Source organism: Lithobates pipiens, unplaced genomic scaffold (genome assembly GCF_037356315.1).
Source record: "Lithobates pipiens isolate NorthernLeopardFrog02 unplaced genomic scaffold, aLitPip1_a1.2 Scaffold_18, whole genome shotgun sequence".
Lineage (NCBI taxonomy): Eukaryota > Metazoa > Chordata > Amphibia > Anura > Ranidae > Lithobates > Lithobates pipiens.
In genome coordinates, this window is record NW_027507758.1 from 44,533,746 (window position 1) to 44,548,691 (window position 14,946).

Below are 14,946 nucleotides of genomic sequence, written 5' to 3' on the forward strand. Positions count from 1 at the left end.
ACGGCGACAGAAGACCGGGCCACCGGACCAGGCGCGGTGGCCCGGCAGAAGAACCGAAGAGGGGGACAAGACCCCCGAAGTCGGGAGAAGAGGCCGGCGGCGGGGAGGAAGAAAGCCGGACTCCTCCGCTAGCAAAAGAGCTACACACACATAGCGGAGGAGTCCGGCGAGAAGACCCCCGAAGACGGAAGACCCCCGGAGCTGTGCAATAAAATACTTTTTCCCTGTGTTGTGTTTTTTTTTGTACTTTATTTCACAGGTGAATGGGTAGGGGTACATTGTACCCCATACTCATTCACATAGGGTGGGGGGCCGGTATCCGGGGGCCCCCTTCTTAAAGGGGGCTCCCGGATTCCGATAAGCCCCCCGCCCGCAGACCCCGACAACCAACGGCCAGGGTTGTCGGGAAGAGGCCCTTGTCCTCATCAACATGGGGACAAGGTGCTTTGGGGTGGGGGGGCCGCGCGGCCCCCCCTTCCCCAAGGCACCCCCCATGTTGAGGGCACGCGGCCTGGTACGGCTCAGGAGGGGGGGCGCGCTCGCTCGCCCCCCTTTCCTGGCCGGCCGGGTAGCGTGCTCGGACAAGGGTCTGGTGTGGACTTGGGGGGAACCCCCACGCCGATTTTTTTCGGCGTTGGGGTTCCCCTTTAAGCCCATTCCAGGCGGCGGAGCCCGCGACGTCTCCCTCGCGAGCCCCGCCTACCTGTACACGCGCTCAAAATGGGCGGACTTTCCGAGCGGGAACAGTCCGCTCATTTCGAAAGTACAGCGGACAGGCCCACACACGGGCGGACTGTTCGCTCAAACACAGTTTCAGCGGACAGTTTTTCGGAATTTCCGAAAGACTTTGTCCGTCCAACTGTCCGCTGAAACTGTCCGCTGAAAGCCCACACACGAGCGGACTGTCCGCCCAAACACTGTTCAGCGGACAAGGTTGGGCGAACAGTCCGCCCGTGTGTACGCGGCCTTACACACCAAACTTATGACTGAATAAACCATAAAACATTACTTATAATTGTATACAGTGAACATATATGTTCCCTCATAGGCTATGAACCAAAAAGGAAAAAACATGTGCAATTCAAAGAAAAAAAAGGCATGTAAAGTAAACTCAAACAGTTCTAAAACTATATGTGATAACATAAAGTCCATAAACAGTCCAACTGGAGAGACACCCTGTGTGGAAGGGATCTATTCAATCGTAAAGCTTTTCAATCAGCGTGAAGAAAAACCAGGTGCACCTCCACCAGACAAGTAATAATAGCCCCTTACCAGATGTCCCGGTAGGGAGCGCTTAATCACAAAATGGGTCTGCAGATGGATCAAACTTGAGCCCTCCAAATGGAACACTACCGTAAGGCAGGTTAGGAGATACACCAGTCATAAACCGTCCAGCATGGGAAGACGCTGTTTGAAGCGGGACTCAGATGTATGGCATTGTAGAATCAAGGAGGGTTCACCATAGGGAGGAAAAAAAGCGCTCCAAATAGTGTAAAATCATTTATTAAAACGAATATAAAAAACAAGAGATGCACTTACAAACATGAAAGAACATCGGGCATATCATCAAACTGGGCAAGCGTCGGCCGATCGCGAACACCAATCGACATCCCTTCCAGTACCGGTTCACATGAGGCAAGTAAGCGTGTCACGCCACCCAACGCGCTTCGTGAAAAATTCACGTCGTCTGGGGTATGGGTGACACGCCATATTGCCTCCATTAAATAGTGAATGTTGGAACAAGCCACCTCCTCCGCTGTCTGAGAGCCTCTTTCACTTCCGGGGTCAAAGGGCCAAGCCTCACTCCCATATCCAATAGATTGCGAGGTAAAAGGGCCAAGACGGCGGAAGTGATGCTCCCATGTCCAATAACGTGCAAGATCAGGGGGCCAGGGCGGCAGAAGTGATCCATGCAATCACCCGCCCCTCTCTGTTTACGTCTGAAAAAGGCGCTCCTTACGACGGCGTGACAACACGCCGTACGTAACGAGCGGATGACGTCACGTCGTGGATCACGAGCGGATGGCAACACGATGTGCGTAGCGAGCGGATGGACGGCGCACACCACCCACTACAAGGAAGTGTGTGCGCTCCATCTGATACCATGTCTCGCTTTCAATATAATGGGCGTAACGAGCGGATGACACCGCGCCGTACGTAGCAGGCGGATGAACGGCACACATCACCCCTTACAGGGAAGTGTGTGCGCTTCATCTGGTGCCACGTCTCACTTTCAATAAAGCGTAGTAATAGCTCCGGACCTCCATAGCAAATAAATCTTCCTACTTATCCCAAAGGAGGAAGATATATATAGGAGGAAGATGTATATACCTCAAATGAAACTAAATTAAGACAGGGGAGGAGGGGACTGGTCCAACCACAAAATTAAAAATTATTAACTGACAATTAATACTCAAAATGGATAAAACATGCAAGGCACTTTATAATGCATATCTAACTCATTATGTGGTTAAATACTTCGTAATGATAAAATAGCGGTATTGAATCAGCTACAAAGTTCACCCACAACAAAAAGTGAAAGGGACATACACAACTGTATTTTATGGAACTCAATGTATTATGAGATATAAGATATTTCTCTCTTAGAATAGAAAAAATTGGAGCTTGCAAGAACAACCATCAGACGCTAAATTAAGGTAGGGAAATCCACAGATATCCAGATCCCACGATGTCTGATGGAAAAGTCATATCTGTTTAGCGTCTATACCTAGAACACTGACATAAACAACACGCTAAGCATTATTAATAAATGCATTAACGTCTGTATCTGTATTCATACCGTAAGGGGTGTAAGTTTTTAGTCTATGGATCCAAGACATCTCCAATCGTGAGATCTCTCTGACCAGAGCTCCCCCCCTCCAGTGGGGTTTGTACTTATCAATCCCCATGTACAAGGTGTTAGACGGATCCCTTCCATGTTTCTCGTCATAGTGTCTAGAAAGGGGATGTTTGTCAAAACCCCATTTAATGTTGGCGATATGCTCATTCAATCTGACCTTGAGGGCTCTCTTAGTTCTCCCCACGTACTGAAGCCCACAAGGAAATTGAATGAGATAAACCACTGCTTCTGACGAGCATGTAATGAACGGCTCCACTGTGTACCTTCTCTGGGTACTGGTGGAGACGAACTCAAGGATTTTAGAATTTTTGTTCTTATTATAGGAACACACCTGACAATTCCTACATCTATAGAACCCTTTGAGGTTCTGAAAGAAGCATCTGTCTTTAACAGGGGGGTTCTGTACGCTAGGGGCAATCATATTACCTAGTGAAGAGACTCCTTTAAAGATCACTCTGGGGACTTCCGGTAGGATAGTTCCAAGAGTTTGGTCACTGGTCAGAATATGCCAGTGTCTACGGATAAGCTGTTTAACCTTCTGGTGTTGCATCGAGAAGGTAGTGACGAAGGGTAATAAGGACTGATTCGCATCAACCTCACGCTCCCTATCTGCCAGCAAGGCAGATCTGTCTCTCTCCCGTGCTTTTGTATAAGCCTCGGTCAACAAGTCTGCTGCGTAGCCTTTCTCCGCAAACCGCTGGGATAGTAACTTAGCTTGCTCATCAAACTTGTTGGTATCAGAACAGTTTCTCCTGATACGTAGGTACTGTCCCAAAGGGACCGACCTTAACCAGGAGTCCAAGTGACAGCTGCCCATAGGAATGTAGGAATTCCTATCTGTAGACTTAAAGAAGGTGGAGGTGACAAAACTCTCACTGTTAACCTTGATGTTTAAATCTAGAAAGTTCACACCTTCCTGGCTGGCTTCATAGCTAAATTTGATGCCTCTCGTGTTGTTATTTAGCCCTTCCATAAAGGCATGGAGTTCGTGTTCGTCACCATTCCAAAGGAGGAGGACGTCATCAATATATCGTGCCCACAGCACTATCTCCGGTCGTCTGGGAGAATCGATGACATCCTCCTCCCATTTGGCCATAAATAAGTTAGCCAAACTGGGGGCATATTTGGCCCCCATGGCAACCCCTTTGTCTTGACGATAAAACTGGTTATCGAACCAGAAGTAATTGTGCTTGGCTGCAAAATCTAAAAGGGCCAAAATGAAATCAATCTGGATCTGTGTTAGACCAGAGTCTCGCTCCAAATAAACCCTGGCGGCTTCAAGTCCCAGTTCGTGGGGAATAATGGTGTAGAGAGATGTGATGTCGGCTGTCACGAGCCATAAGCCTGGGGTTGGTTTGTAGGTGTTTAACATGTTCAGGATTTGCTTGGTATCCCTCACGTATGATGGGATTTTCTTCACAAGCGGCTGAAGAAAAAAGTCTATATACCTGCCCACCCTGGACGTCACTGAATCTATGCCACTGACAATAGGTCGACCAGGGGGGCAGGTAGTACTCTTATGTAGCTTCGGGAGATAATAGATAACTGGGGTTCTGGGGGCCATAGGTACAAGGAAAGATTTTTCCTTGTCCGTGAGGATCCCTCTATGGAAACCCTCATCTACAATCCCTGTTAATTCCTTTTTGTATTTCGTCACTGGATCCCTGCTAAGCAGGGAGTAAGTCTCCCTGTCATCAGTAATGCGATGCAACTCTTTGAGATAGTCGCACCTGTCCAGGATAGCAATGCCACCCCCTTTATCTGCAGGTCTGATGACAAGGGACTTATTGTTGCAGAGGGAATCCAAACCCTTCTGCAGGTCACCCCGAAGTTTACATTTTTTTATTATCATCCCATCCAAATCCTTAAGTACTAGATCCCTAAAGACTTTGATACTAGGAGCCAGTGTCCCTGGGGGATTGAAAAGGGATGCATTGGCAAGGCCGGAATGTTGAAAGACCGGACTCGACCTATTATTCTCCTGAATGGGGTTACCCAGCATATACCGCTTGATATTTAATCTACGTACAAATTTGTGTATGTCCATGTAGGTCTGAAATTTGCTCAGACATCTTGGTGGAGCAAATTTCAGACCCTTATCCAAAAGCCGTTTTTCGGAGTCAGAAAGTGCCTGGGTGCTGAGGTTAAAAATACCCTCCCCTAGTGCCTTTTTCGTTTTAGCTGCTTGTATCCGCCTCCCCCCTCTGACTCCCCTCTTGGTTCTATAGGCCTTTTCAGGCCTCTGTGGTCCCTGGGAAAATCCCACCCGTGGTTATTGATGGAGTCATGACTGGGTTGGGAGGGCCTAAACACAGCACTTTGATCTACCCCCCGTGATCTAATCGGGTATGGTGCTTGCTGGAGATTATCCTCTCTCTGGCTCCCCATGTATGGGGCTTCAAAGTCTGCCAGCGGGAAGAAACGGTTTTGAGTCGGAGCCTCCCAAGGTTGATTTCTCCTATTGGAGTAAACCGACCTCTCTTGGTCAAACCCTTGGATGGAGTCCCATACTGGGTAACTGCCAGGTCCTTGAGTTAGGGTAGGTCTCTGATGGCCACCCTGATAAGGGCCCTTATTGTTCTTTTTCTTGTTTTTGTTATTGTATCTCCCATTTACGGGTCCCCTCCCCGGGGAAGCCCACTGGGGTCTTGGAGATGCCAGAGACAAAGAGGTATTACCTCGTGTCTGCCATGGACCTGTGCCCAGATGGGCCTGATTACTCAGTGTGACTCTAACACCCTGTACCCATTCTGTGGGATAATGTACTATGTTGTCCCTTGGGACTGCCTCAGGAGGACCCCTCTGAGTATTATTAGGAGCATTGGGAGGAAGAGTATCCATCTGTTCCCTTTCCATGGCTAATTTCTTCTGCCATAGAAAGATGACCCCAGATTGGTAGTCCTCCTTGTCCCTGATGAATTTCTTTTTCTTCTTGAGCTTTTGCTCTTTCTCCTCTTTCTCAAGAGTTTTGAGGAGGTTCTTAGAACACTCCTTGTACTCTTCAGTGGTGCTCAGAGGGACTAGTGATTCCTTGATTAGTTTGATTTCTTCATCAAGGCGGGCTAATTTCTCGCTCTTTTTTTGAGCTAGAAAACGTAAAAGACAAAGCCCAGAATCATTAAAAAACTTTTGCCACCCTTCCATGTTGGACTCATCCCTGTGTGGGCTCAGCTCCCACCTGAGACTCCTGGGGACCATGCCCTCTCTGAGATATGTCTCAAAGAAAGCAATGTCCCACTGGGCATGTAATTCAGAGGTAGTGAGATTTTTTAGTCTGGTGAATACACCTTTAATATCTGAACCAGCAGATATGGGTGTAGAATCAAATACCCCAGCCGTGTCTATCACCCTCTTATTTCTAAATTCAAAGATATCCATAGTGTAGGACTGAACCTATCTACTGAAGCCGCAAGATTATTAATTGGAAAAGGACAGAGAAAAAAAGAAGAGGAAATCTGCGCTACAGTGTGTACTTAACGAAAATGTGTGATGCAGCAGTTCTAATATATACCCAAAGTGTAATATACATATAGAGACAAAGAAAAAGAAGAGAACTGCGCAATCCCCAATATTTCTATTAGGATTTAAACCAATCTACCTTAAACAGGTGTATCTTGTGATCTATAACTCTAACACACCAAACTTATGACTGAATAAACCATAAGACATTACTTATAATTATATACAGTGAACATATATGTTCCCTCATAGGCTATGAACCAAAAAGGAAAAAACATGTGCAATTCAAAGAAAAAAAAGGCATGTAAAGTAAACTCAAACAGTTCTAAAACTATATGTGATAACATAAAGTCCATAAACAGTCCAACTGGAGAGACACCCTGTGTGGAAGGGATCTATTCAATCGTAAAGCTTTTCAATCAGCGTGAAGAAAAACCAGGTGCACCTCCACCTCCACTTCTTCTCTAATCCCCCTGCTGGCTCCATGGGCTCCCCCCCCGCTTATTGCCCCCATAGCAAGCTGCTTGCTATGGGGGCACTAATGGGTGCTCGCTCCCAAATCCCGCTCTCTGTGTCCATAAGACACTGTTCAGCTCCGCCCCCGCCTCAATGGCTCCTCCCAGCCAATGAAAAGGGAGACCCTATGCTCTTGTGTACATGACTGGATCGAGATCAGGCTTAGGTAAGTATTAGGGTGGCTAAAGGGGGAGCTGTGTACTGAAGGTTTTTTTACCTTCATGCATAGAATGCATGAAGGGAGAAAACCCTTCAGTCTTTAGAACCACTTTAATGATCCAATTATGAGACAATTTAAAGATAAAATACATTTTTTGTCAGGTTTAGTTATTAAACAGGTAAAACTCCATTCTCAATGTGTACCTATAGGTAAGCCTAGAATAAGGCTTACCTATAGGTATAGTAAATATCTCCTAAACGTGTGCCGTTTAGGAGATATTTACTTTGTACTGCATCGTTGATGTCATCAACGCATGTGCTGTGAAGAAACGCCACTCAGTGCCATTTCTTCACTAGTGAGTGCCGTGACTGGTGGTACCCGCGTGCATGCGCGGTAGTGACGTCACGCGACTCTGGCCAGTCAAAGAGCCAGAGTCCGTGGCCCCTGGAAGAAAAAAGGGTGAGCAGGGATGCAGCCTTCAGTGGGAACAGTGCGGGCTTCGTTCGCAGGTAAGAGTCACATAATGTGCTAGTATGCGATGCATACTAGCACAATATGCTTTTACTTTGCAAAGAACAAAAAAGGAAGTAAAACCCATCAGGGTTTACTTCCTCTTTAAATTCCTACAGGTGGACACTTCCAGTGATATATGTCTCTTCCTGAATGCCCCAATCCCACAATCCCCTTCCTAGAGGTAAGTGACTGCAATATAATTTCTGACAACTGTACTGTGCCAGGGATATTGTTTTTTTAAGGTTTATAATCTGTCAATTATTGAGGTTACTTTAAGCTATACTGGCCACCCAAATCCCCCAAATCGCAGCATTACCAGTCCAGAAGTCACTGACCCCGAAATAATATATAACCTTCTTACTGTGCTCCAGGATATAGTTTATTCTTTTTAAGCCAGGCAGTTGTTGAGGTTACTTTAGGCTTTTCTGGTTCACTTCCTAGAGAAGATGGCTGCCTGCTGCCATGCCATGTGCCATGGCATGTGTCTCTTATTTCCTGGAAATTCAGCCCACACAGCCAACCAGCTCAGCAGCATGGTCTCCAGCAGTTTCCAGAGCACACCTGTGTAGCAGATGACATTTTGGACAAAATGTCACACGCATGTAAATTTAGTTTTATGCCTCAGAACAGTAGGGGTTCTGAGGGTTAATTATGTAGGTTAGGCCTTAACACCAGTCTGGCCAGGCTGTGTTTGGAAGTTCTGCCTGGTCATGTGAACGGTGAGGTGCACATGACAGGCCAGAACCAGGTCTGGTTGGATGTTTGGGTATCAGCCTTCTTGGAACCAATCAGTGGCAGTGCCGGGGTCAGCTGAGGAGTCTGGGAAGGGGTACTTAAGAGGTGTGGGTCACGTGTTCAGGGAGAGGTGTTCGTGAGACCCGTGTGGTCTGGACTGGTTCCAGGACCCAGTCACGGGGTGTTTGACATCCCGCAACATGTTCCTGTTAGTGGCCCCTGATATACCTGTCTGGTCTGGGGTAGGGATCCGTCTGTTCCTGAGTCTCGGACCCGGCTGGTCTGAGGCATAGTAACCGAGGGAGGATTCAAGGTGTCCGGGTGTGCTCTCGGCTTGGAGAGGCACCACAGCTTGTGGAAGTAACCGGGAGAGGACTCTTCAGAGGAGGGCCGGCAAGTGGCATCCTGGGAAGTGCCTGGCTACTGAGTTGAGAAGGACATTGACGAATTCACGTTTTTCCAGTACCATTGAGGAGACAGAGAACGTTCCAGGTACGGAGGAAAAGGTTCCTGTTCACCTTTAGTTACAACTTGTACACGTTCATAGGATTGTTCAAGTTCTGAGTCAACGTGCTGACTGCCATGATCTCTGGCTAGAGATCTGTTCAGCCTTGAAGTATCTAGCGGCGAGTGGCTACTCTCTGGGTGGAAATAGAGACTTTGCTAGACCTGCAGTTCAAGGTGCCTGAGTTCTTCACCCGTGCCCTCTGTTCCCTAAGAGACTGTGTTATTTGAAAGTTCTTACTGCAAAATAAAACCTTTTATAGAGGACTTCATCTGTGTCAGCGTTCAAGTTGTTGGGTATCAACCCTGGGAACCCCTAGACGTGGAAGAGCAGACCACGAGAAGGTAACTGGTAAGCCCAATAAGTCAAGGCGGCCCTGCAAGGGACGTGGCTGCTACACCTGTATAAACTTTTTTTTGGGTGATGAAGGGTGCTGATGGTAGGGAGAAGTCAGGTGGTCTGACGTCAGGACATTGGTCCTTAATCCTTAGGTATGTAGTTATGTCACTGCCTTCCAATGCACACAAGACGGCAAAAGAGGGAGGGGCAGGATGCTGCCATCAATCAACTTAATTGTGGCATAACACTTAAGCCTTGAACACACAATGAGAATATCAGACAAATGATCGTCCGTTTTTTTGGTTTTTTTTTTACATGCTATTCTCATATCAAAAATGAAGCAGTCACTAAAATTATGAAAATGTTTGTACGACAGAATACAACTCCGGAAGTGATGTAATGTATTCTTTAGTTTCCCAGCATGTGTGATCTTGGTCATTCGGACTAATATTGTTCTGATTTAATGAAAATTGTTTGTTCTGGTAACGTACGAGAACATTTTTCGTGTTTGTCCTTTTGGATAATTTTACATGAACTGTCATGATTGGCTCTCAAAAGCTGTGCACTAACAATCCCATTATCGTACAATCGATTCGTATTTTTCGTCTGATTTTCTCGTCGTGTGTACTAGACATTACTGAAGTTGATGTGCACTGTAGTTATTGACAGGAATGATGTGACTGGGCCCCGTGGGGGTGAAATGCTCAGCACAGAGGCAGCCATGACATTGGCAAGTATGTTGTAGAAATTACAGACACATTTTATTAAATTTCTGGGTCACCTACTCTGGTGCCCCAGTGGGCCAGTCAGAACATAGATTAGCATATGCATCCTTTCTTCCCAAGAGGTGGCTGTTGCCCTGCTGGAATTGGCTCAAACATCCAGAGACAACTGAAGATTCTGCTGCTTATAACAGAAGGGAATGATATTCTTGTTTGGATTAGGAAATAACAAAGTTAGGATGATGTCTTCTTGCGAGAGGTGATGCTTGGCAGGAACTGAGGTGCAGTCTTGGGAAGCATGCTGTGCAGAATTATTTTCAGATATGGTTCATGGCAAAAGAGTGCTTGGATTTCCTCAGTCTTCTTGGCAATGGTAATGGTAATTGGCAGTGGAATATGGACTTCCAAGAAAGCAGGTTTGATGGGGCCACCTCCAGATGTTCAAGTGGACTCTACAAAAGCAAGTTAAGCACAAGGTTTTAGGCCATATTGTCTGTTTGGATTGGAAATGATTAGAGCTTGACAAAGTGCTGGATAACTAACTTTCTGGTCAGTCCTTGACTCTAATGCCCCATACACACGATCGGATTTTTCGACAACAAATGTTGGATGTGAGCTTGTTGGCAAAAAGTCCAACCGTGTGTATGCTCCATCAGACATTTGTTGCCAGACTTTCCGCCAACAAATGTTGGCTAGCATGTTCTCACATTTTCCACCAACAAATGTGTGTTGTCGGACTTTCCTATCGTGTGTACACAAGTCCATCGGACAAAAGTCCAAAGTACAAACACGCATGCTCAGAATCAATGCTCACCGAACACAACATTAGCAGAAGGAACCCAAAGGGTGGCGCATGACTACTGAACTTCCTTTCTATCGGCTCGCTGTACATCTTGTAGGTCACTATGTTCGTAATTGTTGGCCAACATTTGCGTGATCGTGTGTATGCAAGACAAGTTGGAGCCAACAACCTTCAAACAAAATTCCACGGTTTTGTTGTCGGAAAGACCGATCGTGTGTACGGGGCAATAGACGCAATGACAACTCAGATTTTGCTGAAGACCATCTTTGTTCAACTTAAAAAATAAAGTGGGGCCCTACTGACTATCAAAAAATGGTGCATTACATGCTGTTCATACTCAGTCACTATGAAATTCATTTTCTGTATGCTGCAAAATTCCTAGTTGATCCTGCTGCTCTCTATTTCCCCCTTCTGCTCATGTCCCCAATTTAGCCAGGGATTTTGCAGCTGTGGTGGCAACTCTGCACATGCTCAGTTTTCCGTGAGTTTCTATGCTGAGCATTTCCTCCCTATCACATCTCAGCAGCCCATGTGACTATAAAGTCACACGTGGGAGTATACACAGTGGTAAAAGACAGCCCACTCCCTCCATTCTCCTCCATGCCCACTATACACAATTGGTGCAGGATACTATATGTAGATTGATAGAGGCTTCACCTACCTCCTATTCTAAGACACAGCCTGGAGGATGTGACACAGCCTGTGACTGGCAGAAGTCCGCCCACACCATGTTATTTCCACAAAATGATAAAGATTTGATTTCAAATACATATTTGTATGACAATTTAAAACAGTTTATTGATATTATTTATTTTTTACTCGGTATTCCAAAGTCTATTTATTTTTACATTTTGAACATATGACCAGCAACAAAGTACTAGAAGCTCCTCTTGCTTATGTTTCCCTGCAGACAGGCTGGGAAAGAGCTGGGTCATGTGACAGCGCTATATCGATTAGGAAAATGGTACTTTGATTTTTTTTATTAAAATAATTACAGTGCCATCATCCACATACAGAAATAGAAGGGACAATGTAAATTAAACATTGTGTGTTTAGTATCACTTTGAAGGCACACATGCCTAGGACAGGGGTCTCACTGGCCACATCCGGCCCGCCAAGCCATTTTTTCCGGCCTGCAGCTGGAGTCCTCAGTCCTCTTGTCAGTTGTTGAACCTGTGCTGCACATTCACCCCCAGCAATATGCAGCGCAAGTCCTACAATCCCTCCTGGCATCTCACTGTGTTGGCTGCTGGGACCGCGGGCATCATAGGAACTGTAATATGGGGGATGTCTAGCTCAGTGGTAGGTGCGTTTTCAGTGAGTTCACAGCCAACAGGAATTTCAGGTTTTAGGGCATGTAAGCCCACTTTTGAAGGCACACAGACCTAGGACAGGGGTCTCACTGGCCACATCCGGCCCGCCAAGCCATTTTTTCCGCCCTGCAGCTGGAGTCCTCAGTCCTCTTGTCAGTTGTCGAACCTGTGCTGCACATTCACCCCCAGCAATATGCAGCGCAGGTCCCACAATCCCTCCTGGCATCTCACTGTGTTGGCTGCTGGGACCGCGGGCATCATAGGAACTGTAATATGGAGGATATCTAGCTCAGTGGTAGGTGCGTTTTCAGTGAGTTCACAGCCAACAGGAATTTCAGGTTTTAGGGCATGTAAGCCCACTTTTATTAAAAGTAACAATAATGAAAGTTCATATATGCATGGGTTGCCCACACAGGGGTTCTTCTCTAGAAAAAAATATACAAAACGAAAATGTCAAGCCACCTGGCTCTCAAGGCACACTCATCCTTGGTCGCAGTACAAAGCTGCTCAGGCCCACTCCTGGTCTCTAGGAAAAGACTTTCCTGACACTCCAGACTTTCTACATTCCTACAAGACTCACGGTCCCCTCATGGTTGTCTCCCCAACTCTGTCAGCTGGACCAACTCTCTCAGTCCACTGACCTGGAACCTCTCCCATATGGAATACCGTCTTGAGGATATTGCCTGGGTTCCTAAACAGGAACACACATCCCTCCTGGCTGCAATCCCACCACTTTGAGCTATGCTCAGATCTGCCTTATAACGAATGTGTGCACCTGGACACACATACACAACCTGCAGAATTTCAGGAAAACCTGGCCACAAGAACGAAGACTCCATCCCATCCAATGCTCTTTGGCGTCTTCAAGTCTCCAACCCCGATCCAGACTTACCAAATCCAGAGAAAACCTAAAACATAATTTTCTCTGCTCACAAAGCTTCTGCTGGAGCTTCTCAAACTGACTCTTTTAGAGTCCCGTGTCCATTTTAAACTAATTTTCCCAGAGACAGGGGCTCTCACTCTCACAGAACCAATCAAGTGCTTTAGCGCAGGCCTGTTGCCACCTCCCGGCTCCTGCCTTCTGCCTCGCTGTTACCAGTAACCAGTGTGTAATGCAGTCGGGAGATGCAGCAGGTCTGTACAGCCAATGTAATCAATGTCTGAGACACGCTGGTAAAGTAAATGTCTGGTAAAGTACTCATGCAAGGGGGAACTGTGAGATGGATACAATGACGATGGCTCTAATGGGGGCAAAAACATGTGGGGGTGATGGCTCTGATGGAGACACAAACATATGGGGGAGCTGATGGCTCTGATAGGGACACAAACATGTGGAGCGGGGGTGATGGCTCTGATGAGGACACAAACATAGGGGGGCTGATGGGGAGACAACATGTGGGGGGGGGGGCTGATGGCTCTGATTGGGACACAAATGTTTGGGGGGACTGATGGCTTTGATGGGGACACACATGTTTGAGGGGCTGATGGGGACACAAACATCTGGGGGGGTTTATGGCTCCTATGGGGATACAAATATCTGGGGGGGGGGGGTGGTGGCTCAGATAGGAACACAAACATGGAGGGGGGCTGATAGGGACACAAACATGTGGGGGGGCTGATGGTTTTGGTGGCGACACAAATGTGGGGGGGGGGGTGGTGGGTTTGATGGGGACACAAACATGGTGGGGGGCCGATGGCTCTCATGGGGACACAAACATGGGGTGGTTGGGCTGTTGGCTCTGATGGCGACACAAACATCTGGGGGGGGCATGTGGCTCTCATGGGGACACAAACATGTGGTGTGGGGGGGCTGATGGCTCTGATAGGGACACAAACATGTGGGGGGCTGATGGGAACACAAAAATGTGCGAGGGGGCTGATGGCTCTGGTGGGGACGCAAACACTTGAGGAAGCTGATGGCTCTGATAGGAACACAAACATGGGGGAGGCTGATGGGGACACAAACATGTGGGGAGGCGATGGCTCTGGTGGGGACACAAATGTTGGGGGGGGCTGATGGCTTTGATGGGGACACGAACATGGGGGGGCTGATGGCTTTGATGGGGACACAAACATGGGGGGGGCTTACGGCTCTGATGAACAAGATATTTGGGGGGCACACCCTGAAAAATTAATAAAAATATTACAGTGCACACATGCAAAACTGACATTTACCTCCAGCAAGGCTTTTTAAAAAAACCCAGACATTTTCAAAAAACATTATCAAAAAATATGGGCATTTAGTCACACCATATTGCTTCACCAAAGGATGAAGAAAGAAAGAAGGAAGAAGAGCCGAAGAAAGAAGACGAAAGAAGACTTTAATAAAGGAATTGCCAAAAACTGTCTCTTGTCATTTTTAACACTTTTGTCACTTTTTTGGTGAAATGGTAGGCCCTTACCATTTCACACAGGAGGGGAGGCCGGGATCTGGGGGTCCCCTTGTTAAAGGGGCTTCCAGATACCGATAAGCCCCCCGCCCGCAGACCCCCACAATCACAGGCCAGGGTTGTGGGGATGAGGCCCTTGTCCACATCAACATTCTCCCAATGTTGAGAGCATGTGGCCTGGTATGGTTCAGGAGCGGGGGTGCTCTCTCATCCCCCCTCTTTTCCTGCGGCCTGCCAGGTTGCATGCTCGGATAAGGGTCTGGTATGGATTTTGAGGGGGACCCCATGCCATTTTTTTGGGGGCGCGGGGTTCCCCTTAATATCCATACCAGACCTGAAGGGCCAATCAGAGCGCTTCTCTTTTTGGCCAATCAGGAAGCGGATCTCAGACCTACGCTTCCTAATTGGTGGAGAGAAGATTCAGTGTGGTAACAGAAAATATTAATTTGCTATTCTCACACACCTCAGCGCCCCGAGCCCACCCTATTTTGAAGCCTATTAGACTCCAGATCAACTTTCTTTGCAAACATTCTGCAAGTCTGCTGCAAGTTTTGGTTCAGTTATGTTGTGCAATAGTCATCCCACCACAGGGGGCACTGTGACTGAATTTTCATGCTGTAGACCTGCATAGC

General features: G+C 47.2%; 1 protein-coding gene across 1 annotated transcript in view; it reads right to left on the minus strand.

Annotated features, from left to right (window-relative positions):
• Positions 1 to 1,487: 1,487 nt before the first annotated feature.
• Positions 1,488 to 14,946, minus strand: part of SOCS5 (suppressor of cytokine signaling 5) — a 297,792-nt gene continuing 284,333 nt past the window's right edge. Inside the window, exon 4 of the mRNA XM_077485640.1 lies at positions 1,488 to 10,261. Within this exon, the coding sequence (XP_077341766.1) occupies positions 2,754 to 4,907 (2,154 nt within the window). The 5' untranslated portion in view covers positions 4,908 to 10,261 and the 3' untranslated portion in view covers positions 1,488 to 2,753. The remainder of the gene's footprint in view (positions 10,262 to 14,946) is intronic.